Source organism: Saimiri boliviensis, chromosome 1 (genome assembly GCF_048565385.1).
Source record: "Saimiri boliviensis isolate mSaiBol1 chromosome 1, mSaiBol1.pri, whole genome shotgun sequence".
NCBI classification, from domain to species: Eukaryota; Metazoa; Chordata; class Mammalia; order Primates; family Cebidae; genus Saimiri; species Saimiri boliviensis.
The window spans coordinates 97,018,055-97,041,356 of record NC_133449.1 but is presented as its reverse complement, the minus strand read 5'-3'; the positions used below and the strand labels follow the sequence as shown (position 1 = coordinate 97,041,356).

At 40.3% G+C, this 23,302-nt stretch overlaps 1 protein-coding gene across 2 annotated transcripts in view; it reads left to right on the top strand.

Moving 5' to 3' along the window:
- Positions 1-23,302, top strand: part of TMEM182 (transmembrane protein 182) — a 79,802-nt gene that overhangs the window by 42,620 nt on the left and 13,880 nt on the right. For both annotated transcript variants that reach the window (XM_074400524.1, XM_003922788.4), the window contains exon 4: positions 19,089-19,226. In XM_074400524.1, coding sequence (XP_074256625.1) covers positions 19,089-19,226 — 138 coding nt within the window. The remainder of the gene's footprint in view (positions 1-19,088; positions 19,227-23,302) is intronic.

The window sequence follows — 23,302 nt, the reverse complement described above, 5'->3', positions numbered from 1 at the left end:
AATGTATAGCTGAGTGATTTTTTTTTTTTTTAATAAAAATCCAGTCTGGGAAGCTGTGCTTTTAGACCATTTATATTTAGCAATATTATTGATACGTTATGGCTTAAATCTGTCATATTGATTTTTGTCTTCTGTATATCTCTGTTTTCTTTCCCTGCTTCCTAGGGGTTACTTGAAATATTTTTAGAATTCTATTTTGATTTTTCTATAGCGGTTTTGAGTATAACTCCTTGTATAACTTCTATAATCATTGGTTTAGCTATTACATCATAAATGTATGTGATTATGGTCTATCACTGTTGACATTTACCAATGCAAGTAAAGTCAAAACGTTACCTTCTTCATGTTCCTTTACTCTCCAGCAACTGTAATTCTCACATATTTCTTTCACATATGTTGAGAACTACATGCAAGAGTAACTACATGTTACTCTTTCTACTTCGGTCATCAAATATCATTTAGAAAACTTAGGAGGAGGAATATACATTGTATTTACCCATATTTTCACTCTTTCCATTGTTGTTGCTTCCTTTCTGGTGTTTTCTATTATTTTGCTTTTGTTTAGAAAACTCTTTTTATCTTTTTAGTAATTGTGTTGGTGACAAATCTTAGCTTCCGTTCCTCTGAGAATGTCTTGATTTCTCTTTCATTTCTGAATTCTATTTTTTGCTAGGTATAAAGTTTGGGGTTAACATTTTTTTTTCACTTTAAATGTTATGCCACTTTTTCCCGACCTCATGGTTTCTGATAAAATATCCACTGTCATTCAAGTTGTTTTTCCCTCTATGTAAGGTGTTGCTCCTCCATCCTGCTTTGAGGATTTTTCTTTGCCCTTAGTTTTCAAAAGTTTAATTATCACATGGTTTGGTGTGTATTTCTTTGAGTTTATCCTATTGGACTTTGCTTAGCTCCCTCAGTATTTTCAATTTATGTCTTCTGATGACTTTGGAAATTTTCAGTCATTATTTCTATGAATACTTTTTCAACCCTGTCCTATTTCTTCTGCTCTTCTGAGACTTAGGAGACATGAATGTTAGACCTTTTGTTATAATTCTACAGATCTGTCAGTTCCTTTTTATTTTTTAAGTCTATTTTCCTTCTGCTTTTTAGATTGGATAATTTTCATTACTCAATCTTGAAGTTAACTCACTGTTTTCTGTCCCCTTCATTCTGCTGTAAAACACATATGTAAGTGTTTCATTTTAGTATTTATATCTTACAATTCTAAAATTTCCATTTGGTTCTTCATACTTTCTATTTTATTTTTTAAATTTGGTTCAAGTGTTTTGACATTTGCCATTGAAGCCATTTTTTGTATTGTGGCTATTTCAAAATCTTCATCAGATAATTTCATCATCTCTGACATCTCAGCATTCCTGTCTAATGATTATTCTTTTTCACTGAAATGGTGTTTTTTCAGGTTCTTGGTATTACTAACAATTTTTTCTTGAAGCCTGAACTTTCTGAGTATAATAAGACTATGGATCTTATTTAAATCTTTCCTTTTTTATTTAAATCTTTTGGTTTCCTTTGATACCACTCCTGTGAAGGAAGGAGTAGACATTGCCTTATTAATTCCAGGCACCCCCCCTCCACCCCCTGGCAAGCCTCTTCTGTCATGAGTGGTAGAGAGAGGCTCCCTGTTCCTGCTGAGTGCTAGTGAGGGTTCTGGCCTCCCACGATGCTTCCTCTGATACCAACCTAGCTGGGCAAGGCCTCATTACAGCTCTAATCATAGCCTCCACTGACAAAGGTGGTGGTGGGATATTATGAAGTGGGGGTGAAGAGGGTCCTGACCTTCCACTAGGCCTCCTATGACACCACTCCAGTTAGGAGGGTCTGCTTCATTTCTACCACTTTGGAGTGGAAGTCTTAGCACCCTATAGGGTCTGCACTGCCACTGTGGAGGGTGGCCTTATTGCCAACCTGTAGGGATAAAAGTCCAGGCTTCTCATTCAGCTCTGATATTACTTGGACTTGCGAGGGGTAGACAGGATGTGGTTGAGACCCCTTGTTACAAACTGTGGAGGGGGGAGTGTACACTCTCCTTTCAGTTTTCACTTGTGATGGTGGGACGGCTGTGTTTTGTAGTGTTTGGTCAAAGTAGAGGGGTTATTTTCTAAAAGATTTTTACCTTGGCATGCTATCCTTTACCTGGCTCGTTGGATGGGCATTTTGTTTGTGTTTTAATCTGTGCCCATTGTTGATTCTGGCTTGCTTGCTTTTCCATCATGAATACATGGGCAATAAGAAAACCCAGGGAATTCACCAGGCACATTGCTGTTGCTTGGGTCCCAAAGTCTCTTGCCGGCCTGTCTTCTGCTGTCTTCCTTCTAGAGACTCCTTATGCTTGTTTTATACATAATGTTCAGAGTTATTAGTTGTATTTACCAGGAGGAATAGAGACAAGTGTGTCTACTTCATCTTCCTGGAAGCCGAGGTTAACTTTATCTGGTCATATTCTGAAGGAACAGCTGACTGGATTAACTGATGGGCTGGGTGTGGGGTGTAAGGGAAAGAGTAGTCATTGATAATGCTTTTTTGTCCTGAGCAACTGGAGGGATGGAGTTGCTATTAGTAGATATAGAGAAGGAAGACTGCGGTTGAGCTGATTTTTAAGAGAATGAATTGCAATTTTTGAACATGTTACACTTAAGATACATAGTGGAGTTATTTTGTAGGCTTTTGGATTGCAGAGTCTGGAGTTAAAGGTGGAGGTCTGGGCAGGAGCTGTGCATTTGAGGGTCGTGACATGAAGGTTATAAAGCTGTAGGACAGGACAAAACCACTGGAGAGTGAGTACAGAGAGAAGGGAGATCAGTCCAAGGACTGAGCCCTAGGATGCTCCATGGTTACTAGGTCAGGGATAAGAGTAGGGGCCAGCAAAGGAGACTAGGGATGGGCAGCTTGGGAGGCAGGAATCATGATGAGCGTGTTTCTGAGGGCAGGGAATGATAAGATGGACCAAAGACTGCTGAGAAGTAGAGGAAGGCACAACTGAAGTCTGATCCTTGGATTTAATAAGTTGTCCAGAGTAATGTGGAAAAATGTTTGACCCAAGGTTTTGCCTTCTGGGATTTTTACTTATCAAGCTCGCCATCAAATTTTATATCATTCACAAAAGGCAAACGTTAGTAGTGCTTGAACTCCAGTGCTGGGATGAGGAATTTGACCCAGTGAAATTTTCAACAATTAAAACCATAAACTGCTCAAAGGCACATAGTAATTTCATCAAAGCTATTTCTTTATTTCTTGTTTCTTCTGTCTACTTATTGAAACCTGCTAACATGTTGGCTGGGCAAAGTGGCTTATGCCTGTAATCCCAACACTTTTGGAGGCTGAGGTAGCTAGATCACCCCTGATGTCGGGAGTTTGAGACTAGCCTGCCCAACATGGTGAAACCTCATCTCTACTAAAAATACAAAAATTAGCCGGGTGTGGTGACTGGTGCCTGTAATCCCAGCCACAAAGTAGACTGAGGCAGGAGACTCCCTTAAGAGGCAGGAGAATCGCTTGAACTCAGGAGGAAGATGTTACAGTTAGCCAAGATCTCACCACTGCACTCTAGCCTGGGCGACAAGAGCGAAACTCCGTCAAAACAAAAACAAAAAACAAAACAAAAACCTATTAATAAATTTATAATTTATAAAATAGAAAAATAATTTTTATTTGCTATTTTATAAAAAATTATTAATACCAAAATAAATGACTTTATTTTTTATTGCAAATTAAATGGAATGATGGAAACGTATGTGGGGTTCATATTATATGCAATCATACTTTACTTTTTATATATTATCCCCTTGAATCTGTATATACTACTTCACAGTACATGAAGATTCACCTGAAAGCCAAGAATTTCATCTGAAGTCAGGGAAACCAAGAATTTAGATCTCTCACCCAAAGATCAGTGAGCTGCCTCTATTTCTACAACTTTCTTTGTAATCAACTTAAGTAACGTTTACAAAATATTTATGTTTTGTGTTCCTCATGAGCAATCGTCACTTTAAAACGTGATCTGTTTGTTAATTAGGGAAGATTTGGTAAGTTCTACTATTTTACTTTTTAGTTTTGGTATAGAGCGTCAATATCAGGTTTTTATTTCTTTGTTTTGTTTTCTATTTAGAAACAAGTTTGGGGGTATGGGGATAAAATTACAATTACTTTTTTTTTTTTTTTTTTTTTTTGAGATAGAGTTTTGCCCTTGTTGCCCAGGCTGGATTGCAATGGAGCTATCTTGGCTCACCACAACCTCTGCCTTCCGGGTTCAAGTGATTCTCCTGCCTCAGCCTCCAGAGTAGCTGGGATTACAGGCATGCACCACCACACCTGGATAGTTTTGTATTTTTAGTAGAGTTGGGGTTTCTCCATTTTGATCAGGCTGGTCTTGACCTCCCAACCTTAGTTCATCTGCCCACCTCAGCCTCCCAAAGTGCTGGGATTACAGGCATGAGCCACTATGCCCTGCCCACAGTGACTTTTAAATATAAATATTTTTAAATATAATTGATTTTTATCAGATGCTTTTCCTATTACCCAAATTCATTGCTTCAAGTCTGTATAGAGCCAAGACCAAGGCTATTATTTACACCAGCAAACCACAGATTTAATATTGTTAAGGAAAGTGGAATGTCTTATGGAAAGCAAAGTGTTAACTTGTTTCCAGAGCAACAGCTGTTGTTATGCACTATGGAGGGTATTTGCTGTAACAGCTTGCTATGCTGAGTAGCTAGAGAGGAAGTCTTCCAAAGATATATCCTATCACTGCAAATAAATAAGGAAAATGAAAGCCCCTCCTAAACCATGTACAGAGTAACTATGGGAACACTATGTTTGGGTTTTGCAATGATTTCCTGTGTAAAATGGGCAATTTTAGAAGGCTGTTTTTTTCAAGTAGAAACTTGAAAGTTCAATGTATGCAGTTCATTAGCAAAAAGAAATATTGACAATCTGCATGCTGGGACTCTAAGTAGATGAGTCGGAAGTGACTTCTGATGCTGTTGATTCTCTTTTTATGGAGAAGCAAACAGAAAACGAAGGAGGCTGGTTAAGTGACTTGCTTCTAAAGAAGACCCAGCAAATAGTTGTCAGGTCAGTGAGGACAACACAAGGCTGCCAGCAGACATTTACACCACATTCCTTTAGCTCCATCCCTAGAGGAGCCAAGTCCGTAATTGATGCCCAGGGAGGTACTGCACTCAGTGCATGCTGACGTTAAACACCAACCATCTGTTGAGTGCAGAGGTGTGCTCTTGTAGTTCCAGTTACTCAGGAGGCTGTGGTGGGAGGATCTCTTCAGCACAGAAGTTTGAGGCTGTAGTGAGCTGTGATCATGTCTGTGAACAGCCCTGCACAATAGCCTAAGCAACACAGTGAGAAGCTGTCTCTCAAAAAACAAACCAAAAAAACCCCAGTGATCATGTTTCTTGACAAGTAAAGAAAATGCGACTCTCTGCCTGTGAACAAATAAACTGCACACATTCGTTCCGGGATAATGAGGTATGCTCGTCCTGCCAGAGATGCGAGCTATGTCTCAGCTCTCGTCTGTCTCAACGAGACATTCATCTTACCCTGGCTGTGCTAGCATGCCCTGCGTATGTGATTCACAGCCCAAACTACGCAGGTCTTTTTTTTTTTTTTTTTTTTTGAGATGGAGTTTCGCTCTTGTTACCCAGGCTGGAGTGCAATGGCACGATCTCGGCTCACTGCAACCTCTGCCTCCTGGGTTCAGGCAATTCTCCTGCCTCAGCCTCCTGAGTAGCTGGGATTACAGGCACGCACAACGATGCCCAGCTAATTTTTTGTATTTTTAGTAGAGATGGGGTTTCACCATGTTGACCAGGATGGTCTCGATCTCTTGACCTCGTGATCCACCCATCTCGGCCTCCCAAAGTGCTGGGATTACAGGCTTGAGCCACCGCGCCCGGCAACTACGCAGGTCTTGATTCTGAACTGGCCAAGTATGTTTCCAAGGCATCTGCTGGCAGGTATAGGTCACTACTTGGAGGTACAATCCTCTCAGCCTATCAGCTGATAGCTACTCTTATCTCTGTAGCTTTATTTTCTTTCTAGAAACTTTTTGGACCTCTCCCTTTTTATTCAAATTTCTCTAAAAGTTCCCTTGATCATGTCAATTTCACCACTAGGTAGACTAGTTTCCAGAAAGTATTGTCAGAGTTTTCCGTGCCTTTGTCCCATTGTATTTTACTGTTTAAGAAAAAAGCATCAGGGAAATATAAGGCTCTATAAGAAAGAAAAGAGAGACCAGGCGCGGTGGCTGACGCCTGTAATCCCAGCACTTTGGGAGGCCAAGGCGGGTGGATCACGAGGTCAAGAGATCGAGACCATCCTGGTCAACATGGTGAAACCCCGTCTCTACTAAAAATACAAAAATTAGCTGGGCATGATGGCGCACGCCTGTAATCCCAGCTACTCAGGAGGCTGAGGCAGGAGAATTGCTTGAACCCAGGAGGCGGAGGTTGCGTTTAGCCGAGATTGAGCCATTGCACTCCAGCCTGGGTAACGAGCGAAACCTCGTCTCAAAAAAATAAAATAAAATAAAATAAAATAAAATAAAATAAAGAAAGAAAACAGAGTATCTGTTTTTCTGCCTTTTTTTTTTTTTTGTCAATTTTTCTTACTGAAAACCCTCCCACGGGAAACCAGACTGCAAGCATTTTGTCAGCAGTTTTGACATTGATGTATGGACAAAAAGCCAATATTAAGTTAATCAGTGGTTTTATTTTTAAATATTGTTATAGGAAAGGCATCCAGATCCAGACCCCAAGAGAGGGTTCTAGGATCTTGCACCAGAAAAACTTCAGGGTGAATCCACAGAGTAAAGAGAAAGCAAGTTTATTAGGAAAGTTGAGGAATAACAGAAAGACTACTCCATGGATGGGGTTGCAGATGTCCATTTTTATGGTTATTTCTTGTTTATGTGCTAAACAAAGGGTAGATTATTCATTCCTCCCCTTTTTAGACCATGTAGCGTAACTTCCTGGCAGTGTCGTGGCATCTGTAAACTGTCACGGCACTGGTGGGAGTGTAGCAGTGAGGACGACCAGAGGTTACTTTCATTGTCAATTTGGTTTTGGTGGGTTTTAGCCGGCTTCTTTACTACAAACTGTTTTATCTGCAAGGTCTATATGACCTGCATCTTGTGCTGACCTTCTGTCTTACCCTGTGACTTAGAATGCCTTAACCATCTAGGAATGCAGCCCAGTAGGTTTCAGACTCATTTTACCCAGCTAGAGACGGAGTTGCTCTGGTTCAAACGCCTCTGACAATATCATTTGTATAAAAAGTTTATGTAACTTGGGCCAAAATGTGCCACTGAAAAATGAGCACATTATAAAAAGACCATTATGATGTGTTCTTTACATTCTTCCTCCAGCTACTTCCCTAACACCAAAGCTTTTCACTGTTCTGCACCTGCAAGCTGAGCTCCTCCAAGCACCACTCCACACTCAGTCCCCTTTCTTCTTGCTGCCTGCTCTGCTGCTTGCATTTTCAGGCCAGTCTCACTCTCACCTTTAAGAATCACCTCCCCCCAAAGAGCCTTTATGCAATATACCAAGATTGCAGCAAGCACCCTTTCTCTATTCTTGCATAATGAATTATCCATAGACTTTCCTTGCACTTGGCATAGCTGATAGCCATCTAGTTGTGTATTTCTTTCCTCTTAGACTACTTGATGGTACATATTGTACTTTTTCATAGTATATCACCAGTAAGTGCTCACTTAGCCTAGCACAGTAGCTGATACAAGGTAGATTTTCAATCAGTGCCCAAGTGTGTGAATGAAAGAGTGGAACTCAATTTAGTTGTTAACCATTGCTTTGGCTAGGTGTCTTATAATACAAATAGAGGGGAAAATATCAAATCATTTTAGTACTATGAAATTTCTGAACTAACTTTTCTGATACAGAAATTGTAGAAACTAGTTTTAATTCCGATCCCTAAGAGTAAGATTCCAGGGTGTATAATAACAATATAATAAAAGACTGTAAGTTTCCCTGGAGAAATATGATTTCTTGGATGTTAGATGTTTGTAGAGGCAAATCACCAAAAAATTATGAAAACGAAGACTCGGGGTTCCTAAAATATTTAGAATATTTACAACTAAGTAAATAAGCCTTTGCTATAATTATTTTCTACTGTCTGCACAAAAGCCAAAGCAGGCAGATTCCAATTTAGTGGTTAAAAATGTGTAGGAATAAAGTGGTCCTAAAATGTTCCTATCGTGGCTTAGTCTGAAAGATCACAAGTCTTTTCAGGTATAAATCAATTTTTTTTTTAATCAATGAATGAGGAAATTTGTCTCTTCTGGCAGTTTTAGAGTTCGGCAGGAGCATTTCCAGAAGTCCCTGATGTTCTTGATTCATTTGAAGCACTGGAATTCAGACAGATGGAGAGGAAGGTTAGATAGCACTCAGCTCTCTTGCTTAGTACTCAGGGTTAACATATCCCTTGATGCCTCAGCTTTTCTTCTTCCAAGGCCTGCTTCTCTGTCATAGGGATTTCCATGATAAAGACTGCATGGGTTGTGACAATGAGGTCAAGATCCTGGATTCATTTTCATTTTGAATGAGTTTCATTCTGAATGAGTTTCCAACATTCTGTTTGATGACCATTGAATACCTCATTAACCCTGGGATTACAGGGGGTACTGAGTGGTAAATTATGGGTTCTCTACTTACTCACATTTTTATTGAGCACCTATTACATGCCAGGCATAAAGCTTCCACTGGGTTTAGAGAGATGAATGAGCAAGACCGAGTCACAGACACTCACAATCAGGAAGTGGAGGGGCATGTGTACCGGGAATGGCAGTACAGTGCTCAGTCCAGTGACTGGTGTTTGGTTAGCACCGACCTTCATCCCAATCATCCTAACTATAAAATAGGTATTATCATCACATTTTGGGGAAGGAAACTGAGGCATGAAGAAGCCAAGTAATTTGGCCAAGTTCACACACCCAGTAAAAGGTATTTCACCTCTTGAATGCACCTCTATTCCAACTGATTCTACCCTCTCCTGCCTTTAGTGGAGGTAAGGAAGTAACTCTCTCCATGATGTCCCTTTAAGGAGAGAAAGATGCCTTCTCAGATGAAGGAGGAAGCGTGTTTTTGTCAGCTTGGGCTACTGTAACAAAATACCACAGTCTGGCAGCTTAAACAAGACATTTATTTCTCATCACTCTAGAGGCGTGAAGTCCAAGATCAGGGTGTCAGCATGGCTTGGTTTGAGGTGGACTCTCTTCAGGATTAAAGATGACTGTCTTTGTATTTTGTACCCTTGTGGCAGAAAGAGAATGGTCTCTCTCTTCCTCTCCTCATAAAGTCACTAATCCCTTCATGGGGGACCCTACTCTCATGACCTCATCTAAATTTATTTACTTCCCCAAGTCTCCATCTTCAAATTCTCTCACACTTTGGGGGTTAGGGACTCAACATATGAATTTGGGTGAGTGAGTACATTCAGTTCACGTTAAGTAGGAAGGCTATTTATTCTAGTAAGAAGAAACAGTATTGCAAAGAAAAGCCTTGAGGGATGGTAATACCCTTAGAAGACTTCGGCGCGTTTTCAAAGTCTCTAGGGAAGGTGGTAGGAGGAGTCAGAATGGGAAAATTTGAACCTAGAAGATACAGAGGGATAAGTGCCATCCAACTTTGAAAAACACAACAAACATAAGACTAATGATAGTGGACTCTCCAGACTGCCCTGAATTAAAATCTTGACCCTATCCTTTACTGGCTCTTTAATTTGTGGAATGTGCCTTAACCTCTCTGAGCCTCATCTGTAAAACGTAACATAGAGATTGCTGGGAAGACAGAGGAAAGAACACGTGTGAGAGCTAAGCCATTGCCTGACATGCAGAACCTTCTCATTAAAAGTAGCTGCTCAGAGGGACCCGGAGTCTTACCTTTCTTAATCTGGCTGTGTATCACAGTGTCCCAGTGGGCTTTATTTTTAAAAATTTATTATTTTAAAAAATTATTTATTTTTGAGAGACAAGGGTGGCGGTGGAGGATGTCTCGCTATGTCGCCCAGGCTGGATTTGAACTCCTGGGCTCAAGCTGTGTAACAGGGATTACACAGTGTGCACTGCACCCAGCTTTACTGGGCTTTAGAAAAGACTAATGCCTGTGCCCACCCTTAGAGATCCTCATTCAGCTGGTCTGGTTTGGAATCCTAGCATGGGTGTTATGTTTTGGCTCTTGAAGTAGTTCTGAAGTGTAGCAGCAATGGGGGCCATCGACCTGCCTCCCCTCCCTACTGAGGGAGCTGCAGGCAGGGTGGACCTTGGAGCTGGAGATTAGGCCATGTGTGCTCACCTGGTCCCCGGGGATGGACACTGAGTGGCTTTGTACACTGACCTCACTCCCTTAGCTCTACAACTTTGAAAATGCTGGTGGCGGCTGTTTCCAAGTTGCATTGGACTATTACTCCTGTTACTGCAGCCACCACCCATAGGACCACTAGTACAACAAAACCACCCTTCTCAGCACCCAGGAAGCCTCCTTCCTAACCCTCAAGCTCCTTAGAGGGAGCAAGTGAGATAATAAACATGGGTGTGCTCTCAACCCTTTGTGAAGAAGCCCACGCTTCTCCTGCTTCAAGGACTTTCCCAAGGTCACTGCCAGAGTGGAAGGTGGAATCCCTCCCGCTTTGGCCCAGTGTGCTTCCTCCTTGAAGCATCTCCTGAGTTGGGCAATGTTTTAGGGAAGAAGGTTCATAAACTCCATCTGATCTCAGAGTTTTCAGCATCCAGAAAATAAATCAATGGGCCACGCTGAGCACTGGACTTTGCTTGGCATGTTCACGATGGTGGGGTTCACATGCAGAGCTACTGTACAGCCTGTCCTTCTGCTTTGGTGCAGGCACTACTGTATTTTTAGACCTGCCTGACACTGCCAAGACAAGCAGAGTATGGAGATGAAGGCCAGGCTTGCTGGCCTGCTCAACAGAAGCACATTGCTTAAAGCGAGGCGACATATGCTGGCGGCCCTCATTTGCTGCGAGGGAGGTGGGGGGGAGTGGCGTGTTTTGTTTTGGCCTCATTTAGAACATTTTATAGCACTTCACACTGCGTGTGCTTGAGGATGTGTCGAAACACAGGATTAGCTTTATGAACTAGCTTTGTGGGTGTCTGAGGCAATATAGCAAGTTTTTAAAAATGAATAACACTTAAGTTTATCTTTAAGCTGCAAATAAAATATTTACATGTGTGTATGTACAACAAAATCACTTATCAAAACACTGCAGATTTGGAATTGTGATCATTTGGGTTGACTTTTCTCTCTATACCCTCAATGAAAGAAGGTTTGTTCTGCAAATTATATTATGCAAAATCAAGAGGAAATTTTTAAATATCTTAACTGAACAAACTGGTTTTGCTTGCAAATGAAAACCCTTAGAGACAGCCTTGATTCTGCCTCGTTTCTCACCACCTGTAACAACAGGAACACCAAAGCTTATGTCATCTCCCTCCCAACTGCTCAGCTCTGGGTCAGTCTTTTATGAGCTCCCGCTTGGGTTTGCTGCAATAGCTACCTTAACTAGCTTTCCTTGTTCTATGCTTTATCCTGGCAGTTCGTTCTCTGTATATTTACAACAGGGAGGCTCTGATACCAGTTGGATTGATATCTCTTATTAACGGTCTTGAGTGACCCCCGACACACATGTGATAGGGGATCAGCTCTTTGGAAGGAAAAACAAAGTCACAGCTACTTTTCCAGGTTCTCCATTTTCTCTTCCCCTCCCTCATCCACCTGGTGGCAGCTGCAGGGAGCAGCTTCCTATCCCACATTCCATGAAATTCTTTCCCTCTGTGATTGGGATAGCCTTGCTCCTGCTTTCTGCCCCGTGCACTGCAGGCAAACACTGAGACCCAGTACCCATATGCCTTTTCTCATGACTACTCAGCCCTGAAATCACGGCCTTTCCATGCCATTAGACACCGTAATATTCAAGTATACCTGCTAGGGCACTTAGCACACAGCGTTAAACTTACTTGCTTTTCCTTCTGGGGAAAAGAACTTGCGAGGGCAAGTATTATGGCTTACTCCGGCAGTTTTTGGTGCCGTGCACGTAAAAAGCCCTCGGCATATGTTTGCTAAATTAAGTGGCTTCTGGTTGTCGGCACTGTGCCCATTCGCCAAGCAAGCCTGGCAAGGCCCCTCTTAGAGGCCCCTGATGAGACCACCAGTTTGAGTTGTTGGATGGATGTGAATGGCTTGGAATGGAACTTATTCTAAAATCAGCCACAGTTAAAATGTCAGGCTGCTTTTGCCCATCGTCTAAATTAATGACGTTTTAGTGCCTTTTTTTTTTTTTCTATATTTCTACTGGAAAAAGAAATACTATGGGGCTTTACTTTTCTAACTTTTTCCATTGAATTCGGAACAGATACCCATTCTGCCACTAGCTTCTTGCCTATGATAATCTTCACATATGCACAAAAAAGCACATAGATACACATAAGCACACTCATACAGATGTACACACATACGTTAGTGTGCATAATTAATAGTCCACTTTACTTCATGGCCTTCAGTGTCCTGTAGTTTTTGGTAATTTTTAAGTTTCCTTCCTGAAGGATTTTTAACAGATGTTTTCCTTTACTGCCTACTCACATCACTTTGAACTTGGACCTTTCAGGTATACCCAAGACATGAATGAGCTCCTTTGACCCATGCTTGAATCTGAAATTTGAATTTGCGATACAGTTAATACTCTTTCTATTATATATTTTTATGGATAAAATTGAGACATCAGGAACATAGTTTTGTATTCTGTATACAATCTATTTAACAAACTAGATAATCTCTAATGATTCAATGACTGCTTTACTATTTTATATGTTTATTATTTTATTTTACTTTTTTTTGAGATGGAGTCTTGCTCTGTCACCTAGGCTGGAGTGCAGTGGTACTATCTTGGCTCACTGAAACCTTCACCTCCCGGGTTCAAGCTATTCCCCTGTCTCAGCCTCCTGCGTAGCTGGGATTACAGGTGTATGCCACCATGCCTGGCTAATTTTTGTATTTTTAATATAGACAGGGTTTCACCATGCTGCCCAGGTTTTCTCAAACTTCTGTCCTCAAATGATCCTCCTGCCTTGGCCTCCCAAAGTGCTGCGATTACAGGTGTGAGCCACCATGCCCAGGCTGTTTTATTTATAAATAAACAACAAAATACTTCTCACATAGTTACTAGAAAATACTATGTTTAAAGGGAAATGTTAGAAAAATGTGAAATGATATAGTTACACAGAATATGTTGATATATTTCAGTACACTTGGGGCTGATGATTTTCAGTCTAGATCTGCTAGAATAAGGTTATGAAATAAATTGCTAGAAAATGTAATTCTATGAAAGTTTAATCTGTTTGGGAAAAAAAAAAAAAACGGAATCCTCCAGCACTATGTATGCAACATCTGTTGTTGGACTGATTGGCCGCCAGCCTCATTTCAGCACCTGCCCAGGGAGTGCTTTGTAGGTCAATTTACCAATTGATTGAAAAATCAACAGAACTGACTCTCTTTTAAACTAGTCTTTAATTCTTTAATCCTTTCACAGATTCACATGGTGCTTTCCTTTAATTATCCACATTGTGATTGTATAGATTACAAGTAAATGTATTTACATTGTAAACCTTGCTTCATGTTCTAATAGGCACTAATAGAAGTTCCATATTATTTAAGTTAAACATTGAATTGTATTTAATGATGCAAATGGATTTTTAGAGATGCTCCTACTAGGCACACTCTAAAACCTTCAAGACAAGGTTGTGTAGTTTTTACAAGCTTATATAAAGAACAAGAAAACCAACTCAGTTTTCTCTGAGACACATTCAAATCTAAGAGATTGAAATGACATAAATTACTAATCAAACAAAAATATCTTTCAGAAATTCTATGGGAATATAAAATTTTATACCTATAAAATATATAAAATTATATATATATGTGTATATATACACACACTCATATACACATTGATAGCCTCTAAGGACTGTCTTTCAGTTTTCAGTGTTAATATATGCATATGTGTGCATATGTGTATGTTCTAATATATATATATTTATAATTTAAAGCTTATCTTCACCCTAGATCTGTGAGATTGGATGATATTGGTTAGTATCAGCCACATTGTTGACAAGACTATTTTATTACAAGGTGTCATAATTAATAATCATAGCAAATATATTTGAGTGCTTACTGCATGCAACCACTTTGCATATATTATCTCAATTAGTCCTGACTATAAACCTATGAAACGAATATTGCTTTCCATATTAGAAAACTGAAGTCTATCATAGTCACACAGTTATAAGCAGAGGAGCCCCATATCATGTTTCCGTTCCCAAATGCATGGACTTAATTCACTCTATATTGAAGATATTCTAACTGGCTCCGTTTTATTTTAGAGAGTGCATGTACACTATGCAATTCTACAAGACAATTCTTTATTATGACTGAAGATTTTAATTCTGCAATTGAAGTGTGGTGCATATGAAAACTATGTAATATAATTAGCTAGAAAATAGGAAGTTCCAAGAAATTCTGTAATATGTTTGACGTTATGCACTTTTAAATGTTAGAAGCGTAGACAGGAAACAAAGCACATGGTGACGGCGCTCAGGCATCTGACTTGGAGGCTATTTCTATGTGATCAAAGCTCTCCAGGCAGCCAAGGCCCTCCCTTTCTTTAAATACCGATCTGTTGTTCCTGCCTTGTACAGGGGATTCAGAATCAAAAGCTGGGCTCCTTCGCTAGAGCAAATGAAATGTCAGGGACTCTTGGTGGTCAGGAATGACAGCAGCTCTGGGACACGTTTGTTCCCCACTTCTGTCTTGCTCTCTGTTTCTTCCTCTTCCTCATCGCGTGTCTCCTCCCTTTCTTACATCCCCTCCGCTGCCACTGCCTTGAGGCTCCTGCTGCTTCCTCTGCCCTCTGTGTGCCATGTTTCAGGATTCCTGAGCCCCTGGCTTTCCTGGCTCGTCTGGACTGGGCTACCTGTGCCTTCTGAGTGTCTGCTCTGCTGCTCATTACCTCACTTTCTCAGTTTTCCAGTTCCTGGGGGATCACAGGGATGATTCCAACTCATCTTTTCAAACTATTCTTCAGAAGGCATGGATCAGAGGTCACTGTGCACTGGCTTTCTGTCAGGTGTCTGCTCCTATTTACTGATGTTTTAGGTTTACAGGAGTAGAGTCACATGATATGAAACATGACCCCTGCCTTTTTAGGAGGTAAATGAACAAAGAATGTTCCCATGAGAGATGGTATGAGAACTTCATGGAACTTGCTGTATCATTAGTCTACTTTTCCCAAACACGACTACTGCACTCTAAATATCATTTCAAAGAGGTGTCCCAAGCTCAGTAACACATCAAAAACAGTGCACAGCCATCCTGTTGTCCCTCAGCATCCACAGATAACTTTTTCCTGGACCCATCCTCTGAGGATATCAAAATCTGTGAACACAAAAGTCCCTGGTATAAAATGGTATAGTATTTGTATCTAACCTATGCACATCCTCCTGTATACATTAAATCATCTCTAAATTATTTCTAATATCTACTATAATGCAAGTACTAGGTAAATTGTTGTTATACTGAATCGTTTTAAAATTTGTATTCTTTTTATTGTTGTATTGACATTTTTCATTGTGTTTTTTCTAAATTTTTTTTTTCTTTTTCCTTTTTTTCTTTTTTTTGAGATGGAGTCTCACTCTGTTGCCAAGCTGGAGTACAGTGGTGTGATCTCAGCTTACTGCAACCTCTGACTCCCTGGTTGAAGTGATTCTCCTGCCGCAGCCTCCCAAGTAGCTGGGATTACACTCACGCACCACTAGACCCAGCTAATTTTTTTTATTTTTAGTAGAGATGGGGTTTCACCATGTTGGCCAGAATGGTCTCGATCTCCTGACCTCGTGATCCGCCCACCTCGGCTCCTAAATATTTTGATTAATGGTTGGTTGAATGCACAGATACAAAACCCAGACACAGAGGGCTGACCATACAAGCTAAAGGAAAGAATACGGGTTCCTATTGCTGAACACAAGCCCACCTGCTGTGCAGCGATAATGCAATCTTGACAATAACAGCAATACAAGCCACCACGAAATTAATGTCATCTACTGGCCAGAGATGGTGGCTCATGCCTGTAATCCCTGCACTTTTGGTGGAGGAGGAGAGAGGATTGTTTGAACCCAGGAACTTGAGGATACAGTGAGCTATGATTGTACCACTGCACTCCAGCCTGTATGACAGAGCAAGACTTTGTCTCAAAAAGAAAAAAAAAAAATGCCTTTCACTGGTTTCTTATTATATGCCACACACCTCACATACATTGTAAATCATTCTTCTAATAGTTCTAAAGGATGAATACAAACATCCCTATTTTATAGAAGAGACTTCCGGGAGCTTCAGCAACTGGTCCAGAGTTACCTTGCAAGAAAGTGGTATTCAGGTCACTCTGATTCCAACACCTATGTTTGTCTACTGTATTATGCTGATTTCTAAAATTTTAACAAACAAATATCTTATAAAGAAACAAGAAGAGAAATAGAGTCTACTTTATGTACATGGATAGGAACCATTTCTGCTGCTCTGCCTCCATTTCTGAAGTTTCGCGTGCACTCTGGTGTCATTTCTCTTTAGCCTGAAGAACTTCCTTTAGCATTTCTTGTAAAACAGTCTGCTGATAACACATTCTATGCTTTCCTTCTTCACAAGTGGCTTTATTTTACCCTTATTTCTATAAGGTATTTTCACTACGGAAATTTGAGTTGAAGCTCTTTTCTTTCAGCACCTTAAAAATATTTTCCCACTGTCTTTTGGCCTCCAGCATTCTTGATGAGAAATTTAGAGCCTTGGGATTATTTTCCCATGTTTTATGTCATGATTTTTTTTAATGTAGGAAATATATATATATATATATATATATATATATGTTTTTTATTGCATTTTATGTTTTGGGGTACATGTGAAAAACATGCAAGATTGTTGCATAGGTACACACATGGTAGTGTGATTTGCTGCCTTCCTCCCCTTCACCAATATCTGACCTCCCCACCCCACATCCCTCCCCCATTTCCCCACAACAGACCCCAGTGTGTAGTGCTCCCCTCTCTGTGTCCATGTGTTCTCATTGTTCAACACCCACCTATGAGTGAGAATATACAGTGTTTTGATTTTCTGCTCTTATGTCAGTTTGCTGAGAATGATGGTTTCCAGGTTCATTGAGATACCATCTCAAGCCAGTTAGAATGGCGATCATTAAAAAATCTAGAGACAACAGATGCTGGAGAGGATGTGGAGAAATAGGAACACTTTTACACTGTTGGTGAGAGTGTAAATTCATTCAACCATTGTGGAAGACAGTGTGGCGATTCCTTAAGGACCTAGAAATAGAAATTCCATTTGACCCAGCAATCCCATTACTGGGTATATATCCAAAGGATTATAAATCATTCTACTATAAGGACACATACACACGAATGTTCATAGCAGCACTGTTTACAATAGCAAAGACCCGGAACCAACCCAAATGCCCATCGATGTCATGATTTTTTTCCTCTGGCTGTTTTCAAGACTTTTTCTTTGTTTAGGGTTTTTGATAATTTTATTATTATATGTCTCGACTAATGGTTATGCTCCAGCACTTGGCACAGAAGCTGTCCTATGAAAGACAACCTCAACCTATTTCTCAATGAAGTGAGTGAAAATGTAAAATGTGAGACGCACCAATTGCCTAATAATCTGAGGTGGGACAAGGACAGCAAATATTTGGCCCACACTCTGCAACTCTTGATTTCCATACTCAAAGTTGACATCAGTATTTCTTCATTGCCCTCTTCCATGCTGAGCCTGAATACAACCTCAGAATACTTCCTAACACTGCAGCCCTGGAGGCCATGCCACGTGGCCAGAGCTGACAGGGGAAATGAAAGCCTATTACGTATTTCTGTCTCCAGGACTTGGTTATTCATAAACAAATCTGAGCCTTCCTTTTCCATTTAACTGAGATGACGCCTCCTCTCAAATTTCTGTCTTCCCATCCTCTTTCCTGTAAGACTCCAGTTGATTGATAGATTTCTTCTTTGCCAGGAAGGCTTGTTGAGGAAAAGCATTTTTTGCCTTCTTATCAAATTTTGTATTTTCTTTAAAGATTATAACTTGACTAACATGTTTCACTGACCATTCCCCCATCTATACCAACAAGAATTTATTTTACTGCTTTAGCCTTTTGGAAATGATGAATTTGGTTAAGATTGGTTTTTATCCAACTCAAAAATGATTGTTAGAATTCCTTTTTGTTTGATTACTATATATCACCAAACCCACAGTCTGTTTCTCACCAGGTGTATCCATTAAATTAGCCTTGCTTGACCTTGATGGAGAGACTCTTATACTTCTCATGTTGAATATTTCTAAGTAAAAATATTAATAGAAAGTGGTAGACCTTAAATAAGTCTGATTTATAATCTCAGATTTTCTTGGGAAACAAAATTGAACAAACTTCTTTTATGGTTTTGCTTGTCATTTTTTATTGCCTTAAACTATTTTCCATAGAGGGCTTGGGGGTAACTATTATCAACTTCTCAGAAATCATTATGGTACAAATATATCCTAGCAGAATATGTGAGGCAGTGTTTATAAATAATGCGAATGCCTTTACATGTGTTTGGACATTTGATATGAAACCTCTATGCTACCCAACTGGGTACTTATATGGAGGACCTCTTTAGGAGCCAGAACCTCAGTTCTGTTTCCATTTTAATGGAAGGTTTTGATAGAAAAATGAGCCCCATAGTGTATGATGCACGTTGTGTGGTATAAACATTGAGCAAGAAGAGTTGATTGAGGGTTACCAGCATGGACATCACTCATTCCGAGGTCATCTGATAAGATCTCTGGTTTGTCCAGATCCATCCCTGGCATTCTATCTAGCAGTCCCATGGCTTAAATAAGAAAAACAAAGATGAAGGCAACAGACTCTGTGACAATCTACTGTGTCCACAATCTAAGTGTATTTTTCTTTCGTTTCTCTTTTCCTCCTGGGGTCTCCAGTTTACCGTGGTTTCTGGGCAGTCCTGATGCTCCTGGGGGTAGTTGCTGTGGTCACCGCAAGCTTTTTGATCATCTGTGCAGCTCCCTTTGCCAGCCATTTTCTCTACAAAGCCGGGGGAGGCTCGTATATTGCTGCAGGTACGTACAGTGCAATGGGTATGATTTTCAGCCACGGTTTTTCTTCATGTCTTTCTGTTTTTCTTTTCTGTATCAGGTGTCAGCCTTCTAGTAACAGTAATACAATAATATTTATATACAATACTTCTTGAACATGAATCATATTTGTATATAATACTTCTTGAACACTATGTCAGACACTTTCCAGGGACTTTCCATTTTCCACATGCTGACACATTTAACCATCCTGATTGTCTCTGCTCAGTGTAAGCCCATTATTATATAGAGGAGAATACTGAGGCTTAGAGGAGAAAAATCTGTCACTGACTCACTCCAAGGTGTGCAAGAGACTATTAACCTTTTACCCTATTAGTTTTCTATCTGTAAATGGGGATCATAACATATGTCTCTGTAACATAACAGGATATGACATAGGTAGTTATTTTCTGAGCTCGTCAAAAGATAAGTCTGTGATGATTTATAATAAACATAAATGCATTATTTATTTAACATAGGTACAAAAATATTTTTCTACATCACCACCATTCTTTTTCTTAATTGTAGTTCATGTGAGTGTGGTGGCTCTTACCTGTAATCCCCACACTTTGGGAGGCCGAGGCAGGTGGATCACTTGAGGTCAGGAGTTTGAGACCAGCTTGGCCAATATAGTGAAAACCTGTTTCTACTCAAAATACAAAATTAGAAGGGCATGCTTGTGCATGCCTATACTCCCAGCTACTACGGAGGCTGAGGCGAGAGAATCACTTGAACTCAGGAGGAAGAGGTTGCAGTGAGCCAAGATCATGCCATTGAACTCCAGCCTGGATGACAGAGTGAGACTGTCTCAAAAAAAAAAAAAATTAATTAATTATGGCTCATGTGAGTTATCCGAATATATGATTTTCTGTGTGAAGCTTGCATTTATTTTAGTCAGGTTTCTAACTAATTTAATTCCTGCTAAAATGATCACAGTACAAATAGAAAAGTAATTGAAGAGGTAAGTCTTGTGAATTTTAAGCCCTTTTCATTTAATTAGGAAGTAAAAGCCAGACCATTAACTTGGATACATAAGCACAAGCCTATTATTTGTAAAGATGATTCTAAAAAAGTAGATAAACTTGTAGGACTGAGACCAAATGGTACATACCATTCTGTATTGTAACATCAAATCCGAGTGACAGAGTACTCCTACATGACACTGTAGTGACAGTTGAAAGAAAGGAACAGAATGGAGAGTGTTATTGTCCTTCTAATCATTAGAACCACAGCTTATGACACTGCCCAGTGTGACTTCATCAGTGCTCAGGTAGCACAATACTTTCTGCATACGATGGTGCTTAATTCTGCAGAGTGATCAGATATAGAGCCTGTGTTTTGTAGGGGCAAAGAGGAACAGAAGGTTCACTGAAAAATCCACTTGCAAAAGCCAGATTAATTGAAGAAAAGGCATACACATTTATTTACCGTGTATACATGGGAGCTTTCAGACTGAGGACCCAAAAAGAAACAAGGGGAATTGTCCATTTTTATGCTTAGGTTCAACAAAGGATGGGCAGCTGTGTAGAAATATGACCGGGCAAAATGGGTAGGATCTAATGCTAATAGACTAAGTGGGGAACCCAGCGAGGGCTGTCAGTCTAGCTTCTTGGTCTCTCGGAGTCACATGCTTTCCTTCTGGGTGTGGGGCAGGACCCTCTCTGAAATAGGGGTCTTATGACCTATTGGTAAACAAGGTAGGTCAGGTCATTCCTTTGTGGCCAGTTTTTACGCAGAAAGGTGGAGGGAAAGTTGGAATAATGTGTTCAGGTTTCATGGCTGGCTTTGTGGAAAGGAGTTCAGATTTCTGTGATTCACCTTTGTGAAGAGGGGTAGCTTTGTGGTTTCTATGGCCAGCCATGGGAGAGAACAGCACTAGGAGACAGGAGGGCAGGAGAAAGTCAGAGAAAAGCTTTTGCTTCTGAGGCTGCTGCTCGGGCTTCATTTTGGGGTTTTGTTTCCTGAGTACCACGTTTTAAAGAGCTCAAAAAACAAAACAAAACAAAACAAAACAAAACAAAACCTCTCTCTTTCTGAAAAGAATCCTGTTTAAATCATTCTTTGCTTCGTCTTTTATTTCAACTGTTTTCTTTCACTGGATTTACACATTAGGGCTCTTCATTATAAAAGCCTTTTTTATTGAGATGTAATCCACATAGAACCTACCATTCTGATGTGTGTAATTCATAGTAGGATTCTAGTACATTCACAGAGTTGTGCAAGAATCACCAGTATCTGATTTCAGAAATCATTCCATAGAGAAACCTCATTATCTCCTCTCCCCCTCTCCTGGCCAGCTCTAAGAAACCTCTAATCTACTTTTTTTTATCTCTGTGGGTTTGCCTATTCTGCATATTTCCTTTGAGTGAAATCACACAATAGGTGGACTTTTGTTTCTGGCCTTTTTCACTTAGATCTCATAACTTATCCCTCTGCTTGAATTAATTCATAATTCCAGAGGACCAAATCCAATATCCTTATATTCCTTAAAACTGAGCATCTCCTAGGTCAAATACGTTTTTCTCACCCAAACTACATTTTACACTTTCCAGAAGTTCTAATGAGGGTACACATTTTTCTATGGTCTTCCCAGAACTAACCGTGCTCTGTTTACATGTTTAAGTATTTGTTTCTTCTTTTTCCTTGCTTTTCTTTTGTAACCTCAGTTTGTCAATAGAGGGAACATGTAATAACCATGATTTAGTGATTATGTATTATGGGCATTATGATTGTTTTAAATTCAGAACTGCTTTGATCCTGGTTTTGGTCCTATTGGACTGTGTGTGTGTGTGTGTGTGTGTGTGTGTGTGTGTGTGTTTAGTAGCTTTGAAAAAAATTGTTGGTCATTTTTAATTTTGCAATTTGTGCAAGAAAGCAATATATGTGAAGAATTATGTTTGGCTGAGAACTGTGTAGGAAGATAAAGCGTTTAATGTACTCATATATGCATACACCTGTAACTGGTGGCTTTTCTTTTTCTTTTGTTATGTTTAGTTGACACATAATAATTGTACATATCGGATCTTTTTAAATGAACGTTGTGTTGCATATGGTAAGGGGCCAAGCATTTCCTTGCTCAGGACTTCATGCAAAAGCCCTGAGGAGTTCTGAGGTGTCCAGGGTATTGAGGGAGTCCATTCTCAAAGTTACGAAACTAGATGATTCAGAGGCCACTTATGTTACATTTGACTTTTATTATAATTTCCTTCAGGGAACAATTCTACATTGTTTGTGTATGACCATTTGTTTACCAAGAGCAGAGAGAGCTACCCTATCAGGTGGGATGGAATATGGCTGTTCCCTCGCTCCTGAGTTTCCCGTGCTGGCCCTGAGCCAGCACGCTGAGCTCTGCCTGCAACTAGGAGCGGGTGCGGCCTGGACTCAGACTTGCAGCGGCTGCTTTATTGATGTCACAAACAGAATTGGACACTCTCTTTTTTGGGGGCAGATGGTTTTAGGGAAGAGCAGAGCTAATTTTTCCATGGCCATTGCTGGGTGTGTGCACGTAGGAAGACTCTTTGGCATCAGCAGCACTGTGTCTGGACATTCCATGCGTGGCACAGGGATGCTGACATCAGGGCTGTAGGGTAAGAGGGGTGGGGCCCATGGTATTCCCCTTGCTGGGTCAATAGGCTCAGAGCAAGGCTCAGAAGGCTTGGAAGGTGGATATTGCTTCTCCCTACTCTCGGGCAGATACTTCCTCAGGCAGGCAAGGCCATCTACTTCCAGGAGAGTCAGTTCTGGACAAAGCATAGTCATTGTCAGGACATTGACCCTGAGCCTATGTTTCAGCAAGTTATCACACAGCTCTGGAAGACCTAGACTGCAGCCATTTGTTTTAGTGTGGACTCACACAGAGAACTATGAGATACAAAGGGGTTGTCACTCATCTCCTCCTGCTCCTGTGGCATTGGATATGATAGAAAAGATGCAGGAAGTGTTAGGATGGGTAGGCACGGCATTCTAAACACTGGCTTATACAAAGAAAATTAACCACAGAGCTGAATAGTCATAATCCCTGAGCAACATCAACACAGTAACTTCTGTACATGAGCAGGAAG